A 27,573-nucleotide genomic window follows, 5' to 3' on the forward strand; every position below is an offset into this window, starting at 1 on the left:
TTTAGCTGAGCAGTATACTAATGAGGATGCTTGCATGGTGGAATGGCTGGGAGTATTTTTAAGCAATATGATTGGTTAAGTATTTTCAGAGAAACAAGGTACTTCAAAATTTGCTTTCTCCTTAAAATACATTCTCTAATCACATCACATTAAGAAAATCGGTAGGAGGAGGGAATGCTAAGCATCTGACCTCTACTTAAGGTATATTTCTAGAAAATGATGGCTGGATTCCCCATGCAATCTCCTATTCTTTTAGATCATTTATGCTTTCTAGTGAAATGGGAAAAATCCAGCCTCCGTCCATCCCAGAATTTTTCATCCATTTGGTTGGAGTGTTTCACCAACCTGAATCAGGTGTGGCTTCCTCATGTTTGTGCAATCAGAATTGTCAAACTTATTCAGTCTTTTTCCAACAAGACTTGGATTTCAGTGAGTGTCTGTGTGATTTTGATTTTTAATGTAGCTTTAACAATTTTTCAGTCATATCGCTATGATGTCTACAGTGAGACAGTTTATAGTGATGTCTAGCACTGAGGCATCATGCCGCAGACATGTAGCATGATGTCCCACCCAGTCGCATTATCCTGACACCAGGCCAACCAGTCCTAAGACTAACCTCTTAATGCTGAGCGCTAAGCGAAGCAGCTGTTAATACCATTTTCATAAGTCTTTGGTATCACTCGACCGAGGATTGAACCCACAACCTCCTGCATCTGAGGTGGACACTCAAACCACTAGGCCACCAAGCGGTTGGATTTCAGTGAGAGAGTTCTTGCAACTCCGTAGATTATTCACCGTGGTAGTGGACTTGACTAAGCCATCTTTTTATAAGCCCCTTAAAAATGACGTTGCTAGCACAATGGCACCCATTTCAAGTCCCTGCGATCTAATAACCAAAATCATGCCCAAGATATAATCTTACATTATTGGTCTAATCCAGGTTAGCTGATCATGGAGATCTTATTGGAGAAGCCCCAAGTGGTATTAATGATATGGTCTCCTGGCATTAGGTTGGGAATGATACTGGTACACATCTGACTATTGTTGTTGTATGGTTTAATGCCATTTTTCAGCTCAAGATAGGCTATACATGGCAGACACTAAAACTAGTGGAGTAAGAATCCTTGAAAACCGTGGGAAGAACTGCCAACACCTGAGAAGCTACTGGCAAGCTTTCTCATGTACCCACATTAGCCAAGCCTGAGACTCGAACCCATGCAGAAAGAGATGAGATAGTAGTGATCCAGAATGGTTAGAGCTTCAGACCACTCAGGGTCCCTTACATCTGACTGTAAAGATCCCTTGTCCTAAGGCTGTTTAATGTCCCTTCGCACTGGCAGGGTCTGAGTGTTTACAAACACCTGTGTGGGCTGAGAAGCGAGTAGGAGGGAAAGTTCCTGAGCTGCCTGCCTCAGAACTTCTTTTAACCTTCCTCCAAAAAGCAAGTTACCTAAATGGGGTCATCTGTAAAGCAAGGTTATGATGAGGTTTGAGCAACATAGACTGCAGACATGTGTCACAGTGTATCAGGGCCGAGTTGGCTGAAGCTATCAAAGCACTGGCCATGGTATGGTGAGCTGCCTGGCTAGTGACCCTAGCAATCCTAGCCGTCGCCTCCCAAGTGTGGCTATTGTCAGATTTCTCCATGAGTCTGAAGATTGCTAATGAAATCAAATCTAACATTGAGGATGTTGTGACGATGTTCCGAAATAGCTTGGACATGGCATGGAACACATTTTGATCCGCTTAATAATAGTGGAGTGGATATGTGAATGGCTGCTAAATTCTTATTGATGGCAGGAAGATCAGTACTGAAGGTGTCTGAGTGAGTTTAATACCAGCAAGAGGAGAACATCACTGGAACTTGACATTCTAAGAAGAAAGCCCTAGAATTTCCAAGGTTACCAATTCTACCTGAAAGCCAGTCATTGATCTCCTTGATTTCAGCCAATTTGGGGAAGGAGTTGGAAGGATGGCATCTCATCCGCCGTCACTTTAACGTTATAGTCTTGAGTAGCAGTAAGGGGTGTAGGGCATTCTGAAGTGACCAACACCCAATAAACTCAGTCTGTTCCAAAGCTGGATCTGGATATGGTTGATTTGATGGAGCTTTCACACACTCACAGTGTGTCAAGTACTGACCTGATTCCTGGTTGAGTCCCATTCTGGGTCCACTTGCAACTCAGTGACCAAGGCCGGTCAACTTTGAAGTTGTGACTAGCCCTCCCTTGTGGATAAGTAGTGAATGTTCCCAAATCTAGCATTCCCGGAACTGCTGGCTGGTTTGCCCAGCATATGGTTGGCCTGGATGCTAGCAGTAATGAAGACAGTCTAGCTATCACTGGTACTGACCACTTCAAAGGCCTGGCTGGATGGACAGATTTCTCACTGACATCTCTGGGATAGTAATGGTAAGTGGCCAATGGTGTGGTTAGATGGATGGATCTGTCACTAATATCTCCATATGTCTTAGTTGGCTGGTCCGTTTCAGCGAAAAGGTCACCATGCTTTAGTTAACATTTCTATCAAAACAACACCAAATAAGAAAAACCAAGCATAAATTAGCAGTGCAGCATATGTATAAACTCGCTAATATTACCTCTGTTACAAATGGGGTAAGTGAAAAAAGTCAAAGTCGTGCTAACTCATACATGACAAAATGAGGTCAACAATAGTGTGGTGTAGTGTGGTCTTAAATATTCAAGTCCATAAAGGTGATAAAATCACTCAGTTTGCAGAAATTGTAATAATAATGTATACAATCTGCAGTAGAATAATTATTCCACACAAAAAATTCAAAAGGAACACTGAATGGTCCAATTTGAATAGAAAACAATGTCTTGGATTATTAGAGGTAAACTGTGCGATGTTATCAGCATGATCACAAAGCTAACAACTAGCAATACCAAGCGGTGGCATGGGGAGGTAATAGGCACGAGATATTTCCCTTTGTCTATATGAGATAGTCAGAAAAGATGTTTTTTGTCTTTTAGCTGTAATGGACTCATGAGGTAGCAGGCTAATAATCCTAATGTAATGTGAATGGGAAACATATCTGAAGGAGAATATTGACAGCAACAACCAGCTTATGGTGCGAAATATATGTTCATACCAAGATGCACCCTCCATGCAAGTATGGTGGGAACAGACTACAAGGTACACCTCTCCCTCAATAAGTAACTCTGCTTATAATCCAGGGCCAGGTATGGATCCCATTTTGTCAACCAGAGAATATCAAAACAATAGGCCCCAATTTGTTGAACATAAAGAAAATTGTGATCAAAATTAGCACATGAAACTTTTATACATCACTTGTTTTGTCAAGAGCAGTGGTTGGTACCCAGAAATCTGATTCAGCATCATGAAATTCACAACTTTTTATAAGAAGTCATGTATTTTATTATGTTTTCTACATAACAATATTCTTAGTACACTAATTAATATCTGGCTATATTTTGATCTATGAACATATCAACAATTGCTTCTGATGGCAGCACTTGATGAAAAAATACCAATTAAATAAATTTTGTCAATGAAATTCATATTTAAGTTCAATTTTTGAATTTAGTTTCAGAATAATCATCATAAATGCTCTTTGCCCTCTTGTATTCAAATGCATAAAGCGTCAATCTCCATCACAGCTATATTTCAAGTGTTTATAAACACCTAATTAAGTGCCAACTACGCTGTGATCTTTGATTTGCAAAAGTGTTTGTTATATTGTCACCATTAATTAGTAGATATGTGTTGTTTTATGACATTAGTTACATTGTGTATCAAATCAATAAAGGGGGATGATTAATTAAAAAAAGGTTATACTGCATGCAAATCCTACCCCCTTAAGAGCCAGCAGTCAAAATAGTGCCAGGTCAACTCATTACAATTGACCAGTTGCACACTGTTATAACTATTATTATGTAGGTAACATAATTAAGTATTCAACATTAATCAGTGGTTTATCCTACTCATTCACAAATGAGATCAATGAAAGCAAGAGAAGCAAGTGAAAGGAGAACTCGGCAAACAAAGGCTTTTGTTTTACCAATATAGTTTGTTACGGAGAAGTCAGTTCCAACGTTTGTAGTGAACTTAAATTCCCAAGTTGGCACTAAGAGGTTTGCTCAAGGATGAGCAGAATCTTGACTATTACTTGATTTGAAATCACAGCACAATATAAAATAAAGGGTCCCAATTTTAGTTTATGAAACAGCTTCATCCATGGATACATCTTTGACACAAGTTTTAAGGTCTTGAAATTAAAACCTGGACATAAATTGTACACAATGTTTAATCAGTAGTAAAGAGTAGGTTACAGTCACCCAATTTTCGTATGCAACACAAATACACACCAAGATTCAATGACAGTACAAGTCTAGCACAAATATATACCAAGATTCACCAGCAGTACAATGTGTATGATTGGACAAAGATTATGCATCAACAGTTTCATGGACAAAGTGACTCTTATATACCATCTATGAAAAGGGAGTATTAAAAGTGGTCCATTCCTACAATTAGTCCTTAAGTGGTAAATGTCAAGATAACCCGATGGGCACTTTTCTTTGGTAGCAAAACATTTTAGCAGTGTAGGTTTTTTCAAATGTAAATAGGGAGATATCTTGTTCAAAAGTTACCTGAATACTCAAAAGAATCTCTCAAACACAAAATAAGATTGCAGCTACCACTGCTGTTGGAATAATAATAACCATGTTGCATTATCTGCTTTGGCAGGTGAGACAAAAAGGTGTTAATTACTATTGCTCATTTTTATTCCTGTAAATCTTGCCATCCTCCTTTGCCAAAATCTGATCAACTTCATCCTCTCCAACAGTGACAAATGGAGCAGCAGCCTCCATGGGACTCTCTGCCTCATTTGTATCAGTAAGCATGAGAAATAACATGTCACCATGTCTGAAAAAGAAGGAAAGAGTGATTACCTTCATATCACATAGATCCTTTTTAAGATTAATTTAGAGGTTTTACTCCACTCAAAACATCTGTCATGTTACCTATCATGTACAAAAATAACCATGCATTTTCAGGTGGAAATATGAGGAGAGAACAGAATATTTTCCAGATATCACTTTACATTCAGGTGGAATTGCAATAAGATTTTCAAGATGGCTGTGGTAGTGGTCATATTGGATGTCAAATCAGCACCATTTCATTTAAGACCAACTAGACATCATAAGAAGTCTTTTGGTGAAAATCCCAGGTCAGCATAACATTTTGTTGTCACAAGTTTTACAGCTGGTCAGTGTCACCATATTTATTTAGGAACAATACCATATTTATTTAGGAACAATGTGACATTATAAAAATTCTTTTAGTGAAAACCCATGTCGATATGTTGATATGACCATCCGTGTATCAGGAGTAGTGATAACAAAGATTTTCAAGATAGCCACTGTGGTGGCCATATTGGACAACAGATCAGCACCATTTTCATTTAGGGCCAACCAGACATCAGGGCCCAGAGTGGCCGAGTGGTCTAAAGTGCTCTCCATTACAGATCACTGCCATCTCATCTCTGTCTGCGAGGGTTCGAGTCTCGGATTCGGCTAATGTGGGTATGTGAGAAAGCTTGCCATTAGCTTCTCGTGGCTCAGTGGTTCTTTCCGGGGTTTTCCCGGGTTCTTCCTCCACCATTAATACTGGCTGCCATGCATAGCAATACAACTGGTTCATCACTTCATATAAGGGATATATTGGGATAAATTACACCAAATTAAAATCTAAGTACACAAATTTGGAAATGTACCAAAAATGCTGTCAAAAGATGAATTACGCCTTGTCGTCTCTTAGTAGCAGTACCTCTTAAATCACCATACCTAATGCTGCCCAGCATCTGGTTGATGTTACTGTAGGTGCTAGCCAATCAATGTTAGGGTTTGCTCTTGCTTTGACTCTCACGTGTTCATAAATGTTTCTAGTTGTAAAGTGGTGATGGCTGAATGTAATGGACAACAAAAGTACTGTATGTCTTGTAATCTTTTCCCAACTAATGATCTTGACCTTTGAGTTTGGGACTTGCCAATGGTATGTTAAAATGAGGCCATACAAATGTTTGAAGTCATTTTTCCAAGGGTATAAAATAATGAAACAAAAAAGAAAAATAACTTGCATGTGCATGAACAATGTATAAGAGATTACTGAGAATTCATACTCAATATTCAGAGATTGTGACTTCTTAAACTATGTATATTAAATAATATTTTCACATCAAAGCAGTTACTTTATTTTGTAAGAATCCACAGTTTTAGCTCTAGTTGTTCTGATCCAGTCTTTCTTTTCCCGTGTCTTATACACCTTCCAACCAATGTCTCCCAGATTGAATTCTTTCTGAACCTGTAATTTGAATACAACATTAAACAATCAATTAACTAGTGCATCAATAGCATTATTCTTCATTGAGAGAATACAAATACATGTGAAACATGATAAAAAAATACCAAAGGGACAATATATAAGATGACTTAACAAAAATGTGATGTGCATCAACAAAATCTATTTTTATGGATGACTTTGGCCATGTAAAGAATCAAAGTAGATTCTATTGTGAATCATGTGAGTGTTTGTGGTCAGAACATGTCAGAATTTGACTGCAAGCCAGATATTACCTTCTTGCAGTCTAACTTATCCCTTCTGTTAAGTCTTATTGTGTCCCTTTACTGTAATAGGAGCTAACTTCTTGTATTCAAAGAGAAAGAAAAAGGAATTTGCCTTTGGGAATGGAAGCTGAGAATGGTGTCATTTCACTGATGTGATCCAAGTCATTGACAACACATGATTTCCTCTTGCAAGTCCTCTATGTGGAGGATCTTCAGCTGTTGTGATCCTCTCCAGGATTGAAGCTCCCAACTCCTCTACAATCAAAACATCCCTAAAGAGAGTTAGGAATGAAGGAAGAGTTTGGATGTGGAAAGATTAGCAGCAATCTCAACTGCTATAGTGGAGTTCAGGTTTCTCATCTGGGTAAGCTGGTCATTAAACTAGCTGATCATTGATCAAGGGTGTTTGATCTTAGTGGGGCAATCAGAGCTATTGCAGTCTGTGCCACCCATTTTTTAACTGTTTCTGCAATCAAAATTGACGGAGGAAAGGCATGCCCACATGAACTCCCAGCTAATTAAAGGAGCATGTACTGCCCATACTTCTGGGCACATGTAACAATTAAAAAGAAACATCAAGCATCAGATTATCCCAAAGGGCACAGACTTGATGGAAGGTTCTTGGAGGGACAACTCTGCATGAAGCTGTTGTCCTCCCTTTATAATGAGTAGGCCTAGACACTAAGCCAGGCAGGAATGTGTCTGATCTTGAATATTACCTGATAAGACATGATCATTGATGTTTTCCATTACTATGAGGCAAAGGTCTGGTGACTGCCTGCTTACTCCTTTGTTATGTATATTTGATTTAATTTAATTGTTTGTTAGTTTAAATTTTTATACATATTCCAGTACATGCTATTGCAATGTAACTTTATTTACTGATTTTACATTTTCCAGAAATTCAGTTCAGTTCTGTTTGACCCGACTACTATTTTTTTGTGTTGATAAACAACTAATAATAGAAACACTGTATCTAGTTTCTGACCTTGATTCAGAACCAGTGAAGTTTTGGTAAACAAGTTTTTTAAAAATAATTTATAAAAAAAAATCTTTCTCAAAGATTCATTATGTGGAATCAAGGCCATACCTGGATTATGTGACAAATAACATGTATCAATTGTTACAAACTTCTAAATTTTCTAGAAGACTGACCCACATCCAAGAATCTGTTTTGCGTCTTAATGAGCATATAACTGTTGTTTTTTTCATAGAAGTTTGTCAATCGGGCTCCAAACATATGTTGTGACCAGTCTGAGTTGAAATTTTATTTTATTGAGTTTCAAGTGATTCTTTCCCTGGAAATATACAAATGCTCCTAAAAAATTCTTAAATAAAAACATTTATTGTAAGTTATACTGAATTCAATACTGGAATAATGTTTTCTGTGATTCAAAAAGAAACTGTTGACACAACAGCACTTCACAGGTCACAACAGACATCTTCCATTTTGGATTTCATCAGGACTTCAACTCAGTCTCATGCAGGACATTTTATTACTAGGACTTCAATTTTTTAATTCCTGGACTATTTTTGGATTTAATCGAAATACCTTAAGATATTTTTCTCATTTATTCACTTTTATTCCAGGAAAATAAATTATTTGTTAAATTTTACAAAGCTTTGTCTTCACTCTTTTCTGTTACTTTTTGTAAGAGACTAGACTCGTAACACCTTGCTGAGGTATATCACCATAAAAAATCTAACCATCATTATCAGGACCATGTTTCATGGATACATTCCACCCAACCAGATAATGGCTTTCATTTCCAAGAGGTTCATATGAAGAGCCTTCCCCTGAAGATCCATATGCCATTGACCATCTAAGGCCATCCCTCAATGAGTAGGCCAAAGAGCTGTAAGAAACTTTCTCACCTAAACAACGTCTTGTTTGAAGCCTTTTCCACTACATGAGCTATACTTTTGACATGTTTTGGAGAAAGACACCTAGTTATAATGTATTAAGAGTTCCATATCCTGATGAGCAGAATGCTGAAGAAGAAAAAAGGCTTGATTTCTATAAAATGATTATCCACCCTGAATTGTTATGAACAAAAAAACATACTCACCAAATGAATGCCATCTCTGTTGAGGAAGTTGTGAACTGGGATAAGACTTGGTCTAACTTCATACTTAGGTACAATTTCAACATCTTGGTTGATGCCTTCTCCAATGCACAAATGATTCTTTCAATGTATTTTGCAGAAAGATGCCAAGTTGACATGTGTTACAGGTTCCATACCTAGATGAACCAATTTTTTTTAGAAGGTACAAGGGTCAAATTCTCTCCATTTGTTTGTGTGACTATCCACCACACAATGGGAGTAATAAAGCTGTTTATGTTGTGAACCAAAAACCAAAATTACAATGAATTTGGAGTGTGTTGTGAAGGAACATCACCATCTCTACGCTGGATGTCCTGAACTCTAAATGAAAGCAAAAGGGCTTAGAGTGGGGCCATATGAATCGGTATATGGAAGTATACATTGGATACGCAGAGATCGGAGACTGCACTGAAAGTTAAAGGGCAGCTCTTGCGCTTCTTGCTTTCTCACCTCCTCAATTCATTGCCCTAACAGAAGTGGAGAACCAAAAGAGAGGAAGCTTATAGAAAAACAGTAACGATCATTAATGATTTTTGTTCAGCTGGATGACAAAGAAAAATAATAGATGCAAGTAGGGCGGAAGTCAATGCAATATTCATGACTAACTCTGACCTGGCATTTAAAGACTTGTATCTGCACTTTATTATCATCATTTAGACAAGGCACATGTTGTGAAAATATCCCTGAACATGACATAAAGTTGCATGCAATGACTTACCATAAGTAAGCTCTTGCATTACCAGAATCATGAATGCTCCAAAAGATGCCTGGTAAGTTTTACAATCTTTAACAACTGTAGCAAGATTCTGGATGAAAATACTACAGATTTCCTCTATTGCTGCTTTGAACTATATTCTATCTGTTCTACTGTTGGACAGGCATGCTCCAGTATTTCCATTCCACCACCTTTATCAATGGGAAATGATGATGGAGTATCGTCAGCTGCTGGTTTGGTTTGGTTGGATGGCTTCATAAGTAATACCAGTTTGCTATGAATTTCATAGGTATGGTTGGTCCAGTCAATTGCTCTGCTGGCTTGCCAGAACAGAACAATGACCACTCTAAACATACAAGGTTTCATCATGCAGATGGACTGGCTGGCTGGCAGTTAGAAAATCACTATTACTGCACACAGTTCATTCGTACAGCTGGACAGTTTGGTCAGCAGTTGGAACAACATACCAATGACAATATATTGTTTTTGGTCTATCCAGCTGCAGTATAGTCAGTATGGATCATCTATATACCCTGTATCAGTACAGACCATCTGTCCATGCTGCATTGGTCATATTGCAAGTCTTCACATCCTGCTGACTTTCTTAATATTGTCATGCACAAATGCAAGCCCTCATGCCTCATGGGTGTGGTCATATTTGTTTGTGAGCCATCATGTCCCACTGGCAAGGTTAGAGGCTTATCCCCAGTGAGATTAAAATATATCAACTTTATGTCTACTCACTGACATATCAAATATAAAACCTATTCAGTCATACAGATCATATGCAATTCCACAATGTATACATGCATACAGTATGTTTTGGTGCTGTTTTTCCATCTGCAAGTTAAGGGCATTTCAAAATCACTCATGAGACTAATCAACAGATCAAACTGTTCTCAGATACAGTATATTCTGGTACTATTTTGCATCTTCACTGGGGGTGGAGAGAGTGTCACAATGTCACCCATGAGACTAATCAATGATTCTACCATATTCACGGATACAGTATATTCTAGTGCTGTTTCTGCATCTGCATGAGGGATAGAGAATGCATCTTGAAATACCCAGCGGAACTAACGAATGATTCATAAATGAGAGGTATGTATTGGAGAACTTTCATTTTTGTAGCCCTTCAGCTGCTTTTCCAAAATGTTGGACCAAGTGTTCTTGTACCAAAGTGCATACACATTACATGTGTGCCAACGAGCAATTATATATGTGGACATGCTTTGTGTCCATCCTCCACATCCAATAATCTTGTCATCTCTGTAATGAATAAGGGGAACAAGTGTGTATGATTTGGAATTTTAACATAGCTTTAAAAAAATTTCAGTCATATCTCTACGATGTCTGCAGTGTGGCAGTTTATAGTGATGCCTAGCACTTGGGCATCATGTCGTGGACATGTTGCACAATGTCCCACCCAGTCACATTATCCTGACACCAGGCCGACCAGTCCTAACACTAACCTCTTAATGCTAAGCGACAAGCGAGGCAGCTGTTAGTACCATTTTTGTAAGTCTTTGGTATGACTTGGCTGGGGATCAAACCCATGACCTTCTGTATCTGAGGCGGATGCTCTAACCACTAGGCAACCGGAACGGTCGGGAACAAGTAAGGGCATACAACAAATATGTAAACCGAGTTAATGAAACAACTTAGAAGTGTACTGGTACAGTGAAAATTTCTCTAGTGAAATTGAATGTTACTGATTGAAATCACATGTGACAATAATGAACATTATGATAACTGCAAAAATATGAATAAATTCACTAGAATTCATACAAATTTTAAATGCACTTTTAAAAACAACATTCTGACATACTGTGTCACTGAAAAAGAAATGTCAATGATCAAATTTATGTTATATAATTTAACTGGATTGGCTGGACGACATATTTATAGCATGGCAATGAAAAGCAAAAACTGGTTTAAACCAGGTATAAAGGTTGCCACCTAGTGGGTAGAAAGGGGAGTTGATGTGTATGAGTTGCTTCCCTTCATTAATACAATATATATATATATATATATATATATATATATATATATATATATATATACACATATACATACACACACACACAGAAAAATATATTTTTCTATCTATCCAGGAAGGCTGGATTTGGATGTAACAAAGAAAGTTAACATAGTGTAATGAGATAAAGTAATGTATTTGACAGAGAAATATGGGAATCTTATCTGATAAACCCTTTAAGTTTCAGAGAGTAAACAATATGCATAAATTAAAATTATTACACGTATATCTCAATGATAGATATAAAAAATGCTGATTAAAAGGACATACATCTTGCATCAGGATGCAATACAGACGAATTCCTTGATTGGCATAGTTCTTCAAATTCACTCTTCAATACCTAAATAGTGTCATGTACCTTGTTTAGAAAATCAGCAATGCTCTCTGAACCCTGAGTTTCAACCCTCTTTGTCCCATATTCTGGGGACTGGATACGAATGGTCTAAAACAAAAAAGAAAAGTTTATTTCAGAAAACCAGATATACATATGAATTACTAATTTCTGCCACTAATGAGATCCAGCAAAACAAGAATCTGGACTGTAAATCAGAAAGTGTGTCAGAACCTATTATCAATGTCCAGATATGATCAGTTATTGTGGATTGTGGTAATTCCATGTGAACTCTGCTTTAGTTGGTACTTAACTGAATATTCACTTTAGTTGGTTTTTAACTGAAGTCACTTTAGTTGATATTTAACTGAATATTCACTTTAGTTGGCTTTTAACTGAATATTTACTTTAGTTGATATTTAACTGAATATTCACTTTAGTTGGCATTTAACTGAATATTCACTTTAGTTGGCATTTAACTGAGTATTTACTTTAGTAGGTATTAACTAAATATTTACTTTAGTTGGTATTTAACTGAATATTCACTTTAGTTGGTTTTTAACTGAAGTCACTTTAGTTGATATTTAACTGAATATCCATTTTAGTTGTCTTTTAACTGAATATTTACTTTAGTTGGTACAGAACTAAATATTTACTTTAGTTGCAATTTAACTGAACATTCACTTTAGTTGGTATTTAAATGAATATTTGCTTTAGTTGCTATTTAACTGAATATTCACAATGTCACAGTAGTGTTACGGTTACTTTACTAGGTAGCAGGTAACACTATTCATTCTAAAATTTAAGTTGCTTTTTAACTGTAGATTTATCATGTCATGGTAACTCTAGCTGATATTAAACTGGATATCACCAAGTCATGGTAATGTCATGAATACTCTACTTAGTGGGTATTTAACTATATTTATCATGCCATGGTAACTCTAGCTGGTATTAAACTTGATGTTTATGATGTCATGGTAATGTCATGATAACTTTGACTGGTATTCAACTGGATGCTCATCAAGTCATGATAACTTTGACTGGTATTCAACTAGATGCTCATCAAGTCATGATAACTCCAACTGGTATTTAACCAGGTGCTCATCAGGTCATGATAATATCATGATTGCTCTACTTTAAGTTGCTTTTAAACTGGCTGATTTCTTGATATGGGTTAATAATATGAACCTTCACTTCCAAAATCTTCATTAAAAAATATATGTTTAGGAGGTAAGTATTGAATGACTTGCTCCTAGCTGATTTGAAATACCATACACATTCTAACTGACTGGTGTGGCAATATTGAATAACAGACAAGCCTTATAATTTTTCTACAGTGGTACAAAGCTTAAAGATTTTTTTAAAGACACAGGCCCAGGGGTGGTGACTTAAAAAAAATCACAAGACCTTACTTGAATTCCACAAGCCCTGACTCAAATTTCCATGTGCCCAAAATTTTCCAAGTTTTCAATATTATGTCACCTGACACCACAGTTGCTACACTTCAAATATGAATTCAATAGGGTTCAGTGAAGGGTTTAAAGTAAATGGCATTAGTGTTAATCATTACACTCACTAGATATATGGACAGTACTCATGTTCATACTTCTCTGCTTGATTCACTGAGAGAAACCTGGTCAGAACCGAGTTGTTCTAGATGACCATTTCGGGGGGGGGGGGGGATAATATTTTTATGTTTAATGGAGGCTTTACAGGTAATGCAGCAGTAATAAATGCCTCTGTCCAATATGGGTGGCAATGGTTTATCAACAAACATGAGTGTGTGCTTATTATAGTCTTTCCATCAATCTATTGGATGGCTAAAATCATCCTGAAAAGCAGGGGTCATGCAATGGTATTTTAACAAGATTAAGAAGATGAATGATAATAAATAGAACTAATCTGAATATTCAATTGAGCAAGGTCAAAAATGTTACAGGTGGTGCATTTTGCCAGATATCATAAATACAGGAAAGACATATGTTAATATGTTGTTTGCAGTATGTACAAAGAAATAAAGCCCCCACCCACCAATTTTTGCTGGTGTGCTTCACAAAATAAAGCTCTGTTAGTCAGGAGAAATAAAAATTATTTTGCAAGGCTTTGCTGATAGCCAGCTGCTTCCTAAGACACCTTCAAAAATGAGTTGCACCCAAACAATATTGCGACAAATGAAATAATCATGCTTTGCATTCTATACATGGAGTAAAATCTGACTTTGAAGAAACTCTGCCTCTGTTCATGTTCGTAAACTTGTAAATGATCTTTAACACAGATGGCGTAAACATTCTCATTCAAGGCAATGATAGCTAATAACTTTTGTTCTCCTACATGCATACAGAATCTCTTTGATTTACCCATTTTGGGTTGATCCACTTCATGATCTTTACCTATACAGCTTAGAAGAATGTGTTTACCTACTGCAGTCTTCAAATGCATCACACTAGCTATTGTCAACCAATTAATACGCAAGTTTATACCTGACCTCTTTGTTTTTAATTGCTGCCATTTAAACTATCCAAAGGAAAGTTTTATACCAGCTCCAGTCATGACTGTTTGCTGTTTATGCATGCTACATGTAATGGTCATATAGTAAAGTGGTCATTTTCTTTTTTCTACCTTCAAAAATTACTGAAAATCTTGTATTTCAAAATAGGACCATGTAAGGGTATCTGGGATTCAAAATTCATGTTTTTTGCATGACACTGTGTTATAACAGGTATGTCTACATTGTGCCTGGCATCTTTTCAGGTGAACTAAAAACATTACAAGCCCAATGGGCACCTTACATAGAATACAGGAGAGTCTTAAATTAGAGGGGCTATCAGATTTTTTGAGCACCAGGTGGTAGATGTCTAAAATGCTAAAAATCTGCTGCTCATTTCGAGAATGGCTTCTATGAATGCCTTTTCTATAACAATCTTGGAACTAAATCAAGTGACTTATTCGAACAAGCTGTTTCTAAATCTGGCCCATCACCCTAACTGAACCAATGCAAGAGTGAACAGTCACACATGGAATAATCTGCGTCAGACATCAAGTTTCTGCATTTTTCACCTTTCCTGGCACAAAATTTATGTATTAGCAGTTAATGCAGGGGTCTCAAACTCAAATCACCAATAAGGCTACACGAGGATTAGTATATTAGCCTGAGGATGCAGTTGTGAAGAAAAACTCATTAATTAATGCATTATTAACTATTTTACAAATGCTGGGTGTTGTTGCAGGCCACAGGAAATAACTCCATGGGGTGCATGTTTGAGAACACTGATATAATGGCACTTCAGCACAATAATGACTATATGGTGCCAATTAAAAGTAAAGTTCTAAAAATGTAAAAAAAATAAGGCATGCACAAAAACTATTGGAAAATAAACTCTTTTAAACAAACATAAATATGAAGTACTACAAGATAAAATGTAAAGCAGGTATGCATGAGGCATGTATATATGACCTATATGCAATCTGCACAATACAATCTCATCAGTTTTAACCATGTGACAGTACTGAACCAATCACAATTGGCAGATTGAATTAGATGTGGCAAACTGGCAAACCTCAGTCTAGCGGAATTCTTGCGATATCAACCACATATGAATATGGTTTGATATATTTCAGTGTATAAAACATTCTCACATCTTATATCTTACTCTGTATAAACTCTGAGACAAAAACACTATATCCTAATTTGTCTATATAGTTTTCAGTAGCAGAACAACAGTTCTCGAATGGATAAACTGTGACAAACCAATGACAGGGTATAATGGTACTAAAAGAACTGAGGAATATTTTGTCTAATTCTCAACATGTCTTGATTCCGAGGTCACATGCACTGCTTATTCCGCTATGCTCAGAAATTAACACAATAATAAAATATAAATTTGTTATATGCTGCACTCTTATAAATGACCACATGTACATCTCTGGGTCTTTGTGCCTCTGAATTCAATCACAGTAAATATCAATACATTGTCCCACCCAGCCGCCAGTCAAAGCCTTTGAACCTGCTGTCCAGCTATTGCATTATGTTCTTCTGATGTACTCTTATTATGGCAACATGTACATCAATGGGTATTTCAGCCACTAAATTATGTCATTGTAAATATCAGCACAGCTAATTAATCAAAACATTTTCCCACTAAGCAGGTGGCTGAAGCAGGATGGGCAAGTCTTTGAATTTTGCTGCCCACCTATTACATGCATACGGTGGTCTCCCACCTAAGTGATTTTCGAAATCCAAGATAAAACACTGGCGCCCAGATACGCGTGATTAAGCATTTTCGAGACCTCTGTAATATAATGATCAGCATGGTAATAGCTAAAACTTATTGACAGAGATTTCCTACAGGTATAATAAATATGGAATCAGCCAACTAGTAATTTTGTATAATTTGATTCCATGGTCTGCAGGAAGTCTGAGAACATGCCTATGAAGTGTACATTATCAAAAATAGGGATAAGCTATAAGTTAAAATTCATGTAACCATGGAGCAACTAATTTGCTACAATTACATGTTCTTGCACTGCCCAAGGTCCAATGAGTTAAACATGTAACAATAATATCTTTAAAAAAAAACATCTCTATTAACATATGGAGATTTCATATGCAGTAGCAAATATCCACCCCAACCCCATTATGGTGCACTGCTGCTTAATCCTGAGTCTATGACAATATTATTTCACTTTTCAAAATAAAATTTTTGAATAATTAATTACTTACAGATAAAGATAAGTTTACCTCATTATTTAAAAACAACTACTGCATAAATAATTATACCACAAATATCTACCGATTAAGAAAAATAATTTAAATAAGAGTAGATGTCCTACAGAAATGGATTTCACCATCCACTTTTATGGTCATTTATTCCAGTGAGTACACTTCCTTTCAAACGTAAAGTAAAAGTTATACATGTCATGTATGTGCTCAAAACTATTTCAATGGGTGACATTTGTTAGAATTCGATTACACATACCTTTAAATGGCAATTATTGACTTTATATTTTGGTCCACATACATCCATATTCCTTTGGAAAGTCATTATTTCCCTCCCCCATGAGAAATATGTACGGCAAAATGTTAAATTAAGTGGACATTTTTGGATGTGGTCCAACTAAAGGTGTGATCCAGTATAAACTGGACTGAATGTTGCACACTGTGATGTCATAATGAAAGCAGTGCTGTGCTGAAAACAAATTTGTACTACCCTGTTATTTGTTATGACATCCTCTTTACTTGACCCAGTTTAGTACCTGGCTATCACTGTAAATGTCCACTGTGATCAACAGTTTTCATCTGAATTTTTTTATGACATTTAAGGCGTATTCAACAATCTGATAAGGCCTTGGTTACACAATTTTAGTAGTAAAATATACAAATGATCTGTTGATGACATTTCTATGTAGTAAAATAAATGTTTATTATTTCCCAATGTTTGTCTTTCATTGATAGTTGTTTTTTTGTGGGTTTAATGCTATTTTTCAGGAAATGATAAGCTATATATGATGGCCAAATAACTGGTTGTGGAATACCAGCTGGAAAACACTGGCAAGAACCTGCAACACATAGGAAGCTACTAGCAAGCATTCTCACATGGCCAAGCCTGTGACTTGAATGCCATGCATTTATGGTCTAATATTGTATATATGCAAATTTAGCATGGTTTCTTCTATAAACAATTTTAGTTTACTCCAAATCAGGTCTGATTTTAAATAAACACACTTACAAATAGATCATTTCTTATCAAACTTATTATGAAAGGCACTATAGTTCATTCTGCACAGCATTGCAAATGATATCCACATCTGCTGCTCAGTGAATTTTCAAGTTAGCATTATTAAATATAGCTAAAAGTAACTAATTCGTTTTGTACGTATAGTATTTCAACACCATTCAAACTGACACATAGCAAAAAACATCTGATTTAATGCATTCAAAATCAAGGTGGTCTATTTACATAAAACGTTCTGATGCTGCAATGACCTGTGGATGAGTCAATTTGTTTATTTAAGCATATCTGCTTCTTATCTACTTATTCGGCCATAATGTAGCTGCCTCCCTTAAATTTCTTTGCAGTCTCAAAAACTGACTCTTCCAGTACTTGGGACGAACATGGCTTGACAGATTACATGTACACAGACTAGTCTTCTTTTTTTTTATCATGTATTGAATGAATGGTGTTCTGCTGTATGTCAGTAGGAATTATTTCTGAATTATTCGTGTACGAAACGAATTCAGTAATTTTAGGTACATTTCGAGACGGTGACGTTAAAATTAAATGAGAAACAGATGCGGAAAGACACTTTAAAATCTGTACTTTACTAAAGTCTTTAGTAAACATGACAAGAACTAAAAGGACGCAAGTATATTATGTAATTTACACGGTTATTTTGCCTAAATCGCACTGATTCTAACCTGCTGTGTATCGTCAGACTAAAAACACAGAGGTCTATGTCTGAACCATACACGTAGTCCAAATACCGTTATGGCCAGTAACAACTTAACATAACAAAATCTGGCAACTGCTTATTGTCCTACTCAGTGTGAGTGAAATCGAAATCCATAATCGAAAAGAGCAAGAGGGACAGAGAGAGAGAGAGATTTCACTCGTACAGCTATCTTTGATCTGGACATGTCTCTAGATATTAACAACCAACGTTCGGGATATCATCTGCAAAGTCATGCAATAACAAAATTCGGTGATGACAAATTCTGCTGGATAATAGCTGTACTGTACTTCAACGGCAAAAAACAAATATATCCGAATCAAGAAACCGTTTGTGTAGCATGGTTCTTGGCGATGATGTAACAATTATCCATATTTATTTGAAACATAGGGAACCAAGTCTACGGTTTGAGTAGACTGGTTAACTCTCACTATTTGTTAGGGGGTGCTCACAAATTATGATTTACTTTTGAGAGAGTGACGTATACAAGGTAAGGTGTTTGCATTTAAAACATGCACAGTGGAGAATATATTGGCATACCTCTATGCTATATTAATGTAATGTGGATGATATTTCTTTGGATATTGTACTTTTGGAAATTGTACATGATGTAAACCCACTACTAACTAAAATGACTGCTCCCTTGTGCTAAAAAAAAAATTCAGCATGGATAATTCTAAAGCACACTATCCATAACAGTTATTAAAATATGCGAAATGAATTTTGCCAGACGAAACAATAACAGCTTCAGAAAGTGCAATGAATGAATTACCAAATATATATAATGTACAGAAAGTTATCGGCTATTTTTTTATATATACAATTTACCTCTGACGTTCAGGAAGTGAAAATGACCAAGTGGAGCTAGCACTTTTTGGAAAGATGCACATCTGGAATAAGGCCAAGCTGTATACTCTATAACCTATTACACCCATCAATCATACGCCAAAATAAAGGGAATTAAAGGTTCTTTGAACTATACCTATTAAAAGATATACAATTTTGTTTTAAATAGCCAGTATGACCAATGAGGAAAGCCAGGAAAATGCTTTTTCTTTAAAATTCTAATACGAAACTGTAGAGCGCCACCCAAGTTGGCATCAGAGTATAACCGAAAACATTCGCACAAAATAATATCAAGCGATCTCAATAACCATGACTATTTCCGCATCTTAAAATATGCATCAGGCATTGGCTCAGTAATTTACCTAAAATAATACATTTTGTTCTCCGAAGATTTCTTCGCAGAAAAAGCTTAATCCATTGGGACCATCCAGGCTACATATAAAATTGGGTCGGATGATGTGGGATTGATCGAGATGATTCAATTGAAAACAATTAGTTCCAGGCATTCGTAATTTCGCGGCTGATCCAAATCGTGATTGCGACTAGTCTGGTTCCCTGCTTAATATGCTCCATGTGTTGCACTCCGCTCTATTTATACAGCGGAGTGCAACGCAGGGTGCAAACTATGCAGGGAACCACACTTGATTGCGATAGACTGGTTCCATGACCGCTCTAAACTCCGTTACCCTTGGTTGGACTTGTCCAAACAATTCGTTATCAGTTAGGAAGAGAGTTAGGAAGAGTAACGAAACAGAGATCGTTAGGGAACCAAAATAAAGAACATAAATATAAAAAAAACTACGCACATCAGAGACAGAATATTGAACAACTATAGTGCTCTAAGAAACATAGTCAAATTTACGTTTTGCTAAAGCACATATTAACACATTTTATTTACGAAAAATTGAACTTACTTTAAAGCTCAATTCTAAAAATATATTGGATTAACATGAGCAAGTCGTGAAAATAAACAAAGTAATTAGGAGAAATGTTTGGAACTATTTTGTTACTCCTAACATAAAGACGTGACCACAGAGTTGTTTGGTGTAGGGGTAACATCCAAAACTGGTTAGTAAATTGCAAGATTGCAGAGGCGCTTACTTAGCGGCGATAGTACATAGTGCTGTTCTTGAATAAGCACTTGAATGATTTTGAATGCTTCTCTAACGTAAACAACTATGGCCGCTGTCAAGTTGTTGGACTTGTCCCAACAAATATTTAATACAACAGGTTTCCATTTTAATTGTTATCCTTCGTTTCTTCATGGTAGAGTAAAAATTGAAATATAAAATTTACAAACTGAGAACATGTTCTAGTTATTGGAAAGAAGGACTTAGTTCATATCGAGCATCGCCCAAGTCGTCATCAGTAGATCACCATTTTTTGTTATTACTACGACCACCGCCCTCATTGTTGGCATCTACAACAATAAACAAATAAGACTACACAAGCAAAAACAGTAGCATCATTCCCATCATGAGTGATAACGTGTTCTTGTTGTTTTGCTAATAGACATGGTTTCGTCACATATTAATGGGTCAACGTCCAGTTTTAAATTACTGGGGTAGACTTATCTTTAAATTGGAGGATTTGGTAGAACATAATTATTTAAAGACGTTGTTCTGCCAAATCCTTTACTCCATATAGAAAATGAACAGAATAAATAATTTCCAGTTTATTTGTAGATGTAAAACAGAAAGTTAAAAGAGACACTCTTATTTAAGGACAGATGCACTCATTTGTGTGTTGTATACAGTTTTAAAAATATGCATCTTTTTGTAAATGAAGATAATATACGCAAACATTAATTTCTGACCAAATTCCTGGAAAATTTGGAGATACACATTTATATAAGTTAGGGAAGATTAAATTGGAAAAGATTTTAAAATACATTTTGTTGTGATATTGTTTATCCTGTATCATGATGATAAAATTTACCATCTGCTGTTAATAATCTTTATCCCAAGATAGGATGAACATAGCTAATAATGATATGTCAACCATACATAAGATGGAGAACAACTGGTTATTCTTATTCAGCATCTCCATTTAGATTTCTTCATAGAAATATTGCCACAAACCAGTTTTTGACAAAAATTCATTTATGTGATACTGATAAATGCACGTTTTATGAGGAGGGATAATTTATTCTATGATTATTTTCTTATTGTAAAATTTGTGAACATTTTTGGAAATTATTTATGGAATGTATTTGAACTTATAAAGAGAATTATAGAATTATATGAAAAGATATTTTTATAGGAAATAACACTTTTGGAAAATCTTACTAATTACATGTACTTACTTTTGTTTGCAAAATATTTTATATACAGAGCATATTGTGCATTAAGTATCTGAAATATCACCTATTATATTAAATTTGTTGAATTATATAAAAGACTGGAAAAATATATAGCTCCCTTCCCCCCAAAGAAAAACCTAACATAACTGATGACTGGGGGAAATAGTGGATGTTATTGTCAGTTTTTGGTATGTGATTTTGTTTTCCCTTTTTTCGTTTGTCCTGAAGATTTTTGCACGTTCATATTTTTTTGTGTGCAAAGGAAACAATATAACATTTTATGAAAACTGGCAGTTTAATAATACCTTAGATTTGAATGTGATTTTGTGTCATTTGTGTCCAGTATGTGTGTTTTAAGTAAACAGGTGAAGGTCAGGGTCAAAACAGTTTAAGGTATTCCCATGTACATCAGGTCAGATGGTGGTTAGGAAATATTTAAAATCCTCACAACTTACGGTGATCAAGAAAAAAATTAATTATATTGTTAGCCACAAATGTGAGCAGTGTATTTTATTATAGATGCTGATTTTTGTGCATCATTATTGCAATTTTGTTTAAATGATTAAAATAGCATGCTGTCAATAATCAAATCACATAGCATATTTATGTGTTTAGATTTATTCATGACTTGTCCCTGAATATTGAAAAAAAACTTTATATTGATTTCTGACTCCATTTCATATAATATATGATCATTGAACTTTTTCACTGTTCCTATAGTTCTGTCTAACACATGAACATATCTATTTAGCAAATTGTTAAGTTGAAATGCTCATTTTCATCAATCTTTCTTCATCAATCAATCACACACACATACACACACACACGCACACAAGTATTTTTTCAAATTATTCTAATTCATTCTCTATAAATGTGTTATTTATTTAACAGTAGCAAATTAAATATAAATGTAATTAATAATTACAAATTCAGTAACCAGATAGTCATATATGAAAATATCAGATTTCCCATCATGCCATTAGTTGCTAACTTGTGTGTGCTTACAAAAGTTGTACCTGCAACAACAATTTTTTTAGCTAGATTAAATAAATAAAAACTGCCCTATATTTCAGACAAGGAAATTAATCTTTGATAAAGTAATTTGACAAGAGGCTGTTTGCATATCTTTGAAGTTATTTCCCCTTGCTTCATTGACAACAACAACAAACCCACTGAGATGCATTGCAGAATTGGATTTGCGTTGTTTTTAGATATGGTCAAATAGTATACAAAATGACAAAAATATAATTTACTGCAATGGATTAGGTCAATCCAATCCTACTCCTTTCTTAAGTCACCTATATTTATGTAATCAGGCTATAAAAGTGAGGTGAATTTATCAAAATGGGATGGGAGTTAGCATGTACCAAAGAGTAAGTTTACTCTTCTAAACTTTGATTCTGGAGTAAGTTCATTATATAATAAAAAGAAAATTTTCCTTTCCTACATTAATACCAGATTTGTGGTACTCAAAACAATATATATTTTAAGTAGTGGTTTTTCCACTTGTTAAAATTTGTTGATTTTGTTACCACATAATGAAATATATCCAGTATTAACATAGGAAAATAAAGTATCCTCTATGTTACAATAATCATAATATCATCAGTAGAAGCAGTGGCAGCATCAGTCTTTATAAACTTCTTGTTAATTTTGGACCTTTTGGAAGTTATTACTTAGTGAATATTTAACACTGAACACAAATGCATTGTCTTGGAAACATTAAAAATTAGCGAAATAGTAAAGTATTTGTCTGAGTCAGAGTTTAACTCAACTGGTATAAGAAATTAGGTTTTTTTTCCAATCTGCTTTTTACTTTTCGTTTCTGAGATGCCATGTATATATTTGTAAATGCTCAATAAAATATGAAAATGTAGATCATATTGTAATGAAACTAAATTACACACAGTTAAATTATTTAATATTTAATGGAAATTCAGTCCAAATGTGACTCATTTTCAATTTTCAGATAAGCCCCCCATTCCTGTGAAATCAAGACCATCCTCAGGAAATTTCCATTACAGGGGCAGTTTATTTACATCCACTTACAACAATAAACTTTTTCAGTCACCTGACGTGACTGTAGACAAGGATACTCAAGGAAGGACCAGTGAACCTGAAGCAAGCAGATGCAATACAAGCTTTGAATTAAAGTCTTTTACTTCCCAGAAAGATTCATGTGTTTCTTCACATAGCAGACGAGTACAAAGTGCCAAAGGAAGGTTAACAGAAAAAAATAAAAATTCAACTGCACACACTGTATCTAGAACTAAATATAGACAGAGACCATTTAGTGCTAATGATAAATATAGGCTTCAGAATGAAGATGGCGACTTCAAGGACCTGTTGCAGAGAAATGAGTCAAATGATCCTAGTCAAAATATGCTTTCAGGGAAGAGAGAAGTAGCTATAATTAATATCTGTGATAAAGTATCATCAGATTTATTTGAGATACAGCGGAAAAAATTCAGTGATTGTCAAGGTCATGATGGTCAAACATTTAATCCAGATAATCAGACCCAGAAACCTTGGCGGCCAGCCTCCGCCAAGTCTGATCTATCTCAGTCTTTTCTTTGCCAAAATGAAGTTGAAACAAAGGAAAAAGAGGCAGATCTGAAACCGTCAGTGTATGGATTGAAAAATCAGAGACAGGTGTATGGTAGCACACCAAATCTCCAGGATGCCAATGTCACATACCAGAGCTTCCCTTACAAACTTGCAGATGACAACGATCAGCATTCATCTAACATGCAGCTTGTGGTTCAAAGGTTAAGAAATAATGAATGATACAGAACATAATTTTATTTTACACATACAATGAGACCCATCTAATGAAACATTTTAATTTTGTGTGTAAATTTCCTGTTTGTTGACAGGAGTCCTTAATAGATGAATTAACTGTAGCATTTAAAGCACAAGCTTATGTGTTTTCATTCCACAGTAGGCAGTTCTACATTATATAAAGGATTAATTATATGAGTATTTTCATTGCATATTCTTTATATTGAGTATCTCAAATAAAAGGTATCTTTTAAGGCATCTTTCACTGTAATCTTAATAGTGCAAATCAACACAGGAGCACATATACCTGTAGTCATTACAGTAGATAGTACATCAATATTTTAGGATAGGTAACCATATCTGTCTCTTTGAGATCATTTTCAAAGATTGCTAAATGTAACATATCCTGCTGCAGAAACAGTTCATATTCTTCATATATTGTATCTTAAAGAAAACTATATGCACACATATACATTGTAAGATTTTTCCTTTCCAGATCATTCTTTTGGAAAATAAAAAAAATATGTTGATTATTTAATAATTTAGAGACCCTAAGTTTACCTGTTATGTGTCAAATAGTCTCCATTCCTTCAGCAATTTATAGTAAATTCTGTCCTCATGGATAACTGGTCAACTGTTATGGGTCCCTTTTCTAAATATTGTGATCAGCTTCAAGCACAAAGCATACAATGGGGCATCAACAGTAATTGAAGGTACAGTACTCATGTACAATGAGGCATGCAGCAATTAATGGTATGATACTCCTGTACAATGGGGCATCAACAGCAATTGATGGTACAGTACTCCTGTACAATGTGGCATCAACTGCGATTGATGGTACAGTACTCTTGTACAATGGCACATGCAGCAGTTGATGGTACAGTACTCCTGTACAATGGGGCATCGACCACTCTGGTGGCCTAGTGGTTAGAGCATTTGTCTCAGATGCAGGAGATCACATGTTCAAACCCCAGCCAAGTCATACTAAAGACTTATAAACAGGGTACTAACAGCTGCCTTGCTAGGCATTCAACATTAAGAGATTAGTGTTAGGACTGGTCAGCCTGGTGACAAGAGAATGTGTCTTGGTGGGACATGATGCTACATGTCTGTGGCATGATGTCCCAGTGTTAAACATCGCTATAAACTGCCACACTGCAGATATCATAGCGAAATGACTGAAACATTGTTAAAGCTATGTTAAAAATCCAAATATCACATAGACACAGAGGCACACACATGCTTACACACACAATGAGGCATCGACAGCAGTTGATGGTACAAAACACTCCTGTGCAATGGGGCATTAGCAGCAGTTAATGGTACAGTACTCCTGTACAATGGGGCATCAACAGCAACTGATGGTATGGTACTCCTGTACAATGGGGCATGCAGAAATTGATGGTACAGTACTCATATACAGTGGGGCAGCAACAGCAGTTGATGGTACAGTACTCATGTACAATAGGGCATCTGCAGCAATTGATGGTACAATACGTGTACTCCTGTACAATGGGACATCCATCTGTTTTAGGTTCAAAACTTGAAAACCACTGACAGCTAGTTGACTGCAGCAAGAGAAATTTAATTTGGTCTTGTTCATGAGTCAGCCAAGATATTGCATGTAGCTTTTCGTGTGTCAGTGGTTATTTCCGAAGCTTTTCTGGGTTCTTCCTCCACCATTAATACTGGCCGCCATGTATAGCCTGTCGTGTGCTGAAAAATGGCGTTAAACCCTACAACAACAACAACAACAGAAAGCATGTAGCATGCAAGATGGCAATACAATTATTGATAATTTAAGATCATGATACTGATTATATGCTTTTTATTCCTTTTAACTGTCCTACTCCAAAGGTACCCAGTGAATTTCTTCTGCATTTTGCATCATGTTTTTACTTCACTCAGTACAGCAGTAAGTAATCTGCTTGGTATTGTATTTAATATGAATTGTCAAGACTTTGTAAGTAATCACTTGGTATTATGTTTAATTTGAATCATCAAGACTTTGTAAGTAATCACTTGGTATTATGTTTAATTTGAATCATCAACACTTTGTAAGTAATCACTTGGTATTATGTTCAATTTGAATCATCAAGACTGTGTATTATATTTAATTTGAATCATCAAGACTTTGTAAGTAATCACATACTGTGTGTAATCACTTGGTGTTATATTTAATTTGAATCATCAAGACCTAATGCATGAAATTAAATATAATGATATTCATTTATATCATTACAAGTTCTCAAAGATTACATATTGCAGGAGTGCTTTATCATTCTTCATTTGGCTGATGAAGTCAGGTGGACCAAGAAGTTGTTCACAACATTTTAAGAATTATTTTCCGACATAACTGGTCATGGCAGAGAAAAATCATACAAGCTGCAATTTGGTTGTGGACTGTCCACATATACATATTAACAGTTTGCACGAGTTCAACAGTTGCTTGACCAAGACATGGTCAGTTCACACTGAGATTTTCTAATAAACAATGAAAGTCAGGACAGACTCAGTTAAAATCAGTTGATAGAAAAATGATTTAGATTACTGTGTGGGTGCAAGGTCAGTTCACCTTTCTGAATTCAGCAGTTTCAAGCCACTTAAAATATAGAATTTCTAAGGAGTAGACCACTGCATCCAAGAAAAGATAGATAAGTAGTGGTAAAGAACAATGCTTTAGACTAGAAGTTTAGGTGATCACTACGAAAAGTGCATGTGAAACAAATCAAGAAATATAAGTCCTTTTATGGATTTATTTCCTAAAACCAAAACTTTATAATGGTAACTGAGAACATGACTTTTATTTCTCTTGAAGGCCAATACCACAAACTTTGGTACCTCTGCAGCCATGGTTGACAGAGAGTGATGGGCGGTTGGAGGAAGTTATTGGCATGGATCCTACACAATGCTTGGTGTTTTTACCTCTCCTTCCTGATGATATTGATGACCTGCCTGAAGTTCCAGAGCCCCACACCATGGAAGAAGATTTACCTTTTACAGATGATTTGACTTCACCAGGGCCATGGGTAGAATAAATATAACAAAAACATCAGTCTTTCTCTCTCTTAATTTATTGCTGATCTATAATGAAAGGCCCAATAAGAAGGGTGACCTCTTATGAATTGGATAAAATAATAAAGTTACATTATTGTAAAGGAGAATAAGATGGCCTCCTCTTACCATGGTGTGACTCTGGCAATGGGCTTCATTAAAAAGGGACCACTGTACTTCAGATTTCTTTACATGCTCAAAGTACAGCAAGTGCCACAGCTATAAAACATTTTCATTCTGATGTTCAAAAACTCGGATTTCTGACATTTGATTTGCTAATGAAAATTCACCGACTAATCAGACGTCAGAAAGTTTGGGTGAGTCTGAGAATTTTTTTGTATAA

At 35.6% G+C, this 27,573-nt stretch overlaps 2 protein-coding genes across 3 annotated transcripts in view; one reads left to right on the top strand and one right to left on the bottom strand.

The window, feature by feature from the left end:
* Nucleotides 1-18,550, bottom strand: part of LOC149803497 (nuclear protein localization protein 4 homolog) — a 59,423-nt gene extending 40,873 nt beyond the window's left edge. Inside the window, exons 1-4 of the mRNA XM_089953227.1 lie at nt 18,414-18,550; nt 11,828-11,911; nt 6,236-6,348; nt 4,756-4,911 (exon numbers count right to left, since the gene is read on the bottom strand). Of these exons, the coding sequence (XP_089809353.1) occupies nt 4,756-4,911; nt 6,236-6,348; nt 11,828-11,911; nt 18,414-18,434 (374 nt within the window). The 5' untranslated portion in view covers nt 18,435-18,550. The remainder of the gene's footprint in view (nt 1-4,755; nt 4,912-6,235; nt 6,349-11,827; nt 11,912-18,413) is intronic.
* A 1,638-nt stretch (nt 18,551-20,188) lies between these two features.
* The window catches only part of LOC149803498 (uncharacterized), a 28,083-nt gene continuing 20,698 nt past the window's right edge, over nt 20,189-27,573 (top strand). For both annotated transcript variants that reach the window (XM_089953228.1, XM_089953229.1), the window contains exons 1-3: nt 20,189-20,323; nt 23,365-24,163; nt 26,995-27,205. In XM_089953228.1, the coding sequence (XP_089809354.1) occupies nt 20,272-20,323; nt 23,365-24,163; nt 26,995-27,205 (1,062 nt within the window). In that variant the 5' untranslated portion in view covers nt 20,189-20,271. The remainder of the gene's footprint in view (nt 20,324-23,364; nt 24,164-26,994; nt 27,206-27,573) is intronic.

Source organism: Sinohyriopsis cumingii, chromosome 3 (genome assembly GCF_028554795.1).
Source record: "Sinohyriopsis cumingii isolate HCF-2022 chromosome 3, ASM2855479v2, whole genome shotgun sequence".
Lineage (NCBI taxonomy): Eukaryota > Metazoa > Mollusca > Bivalvia > Unionida > Unionidae > Sinohyriopsis > Sinohyriopsis cumingii.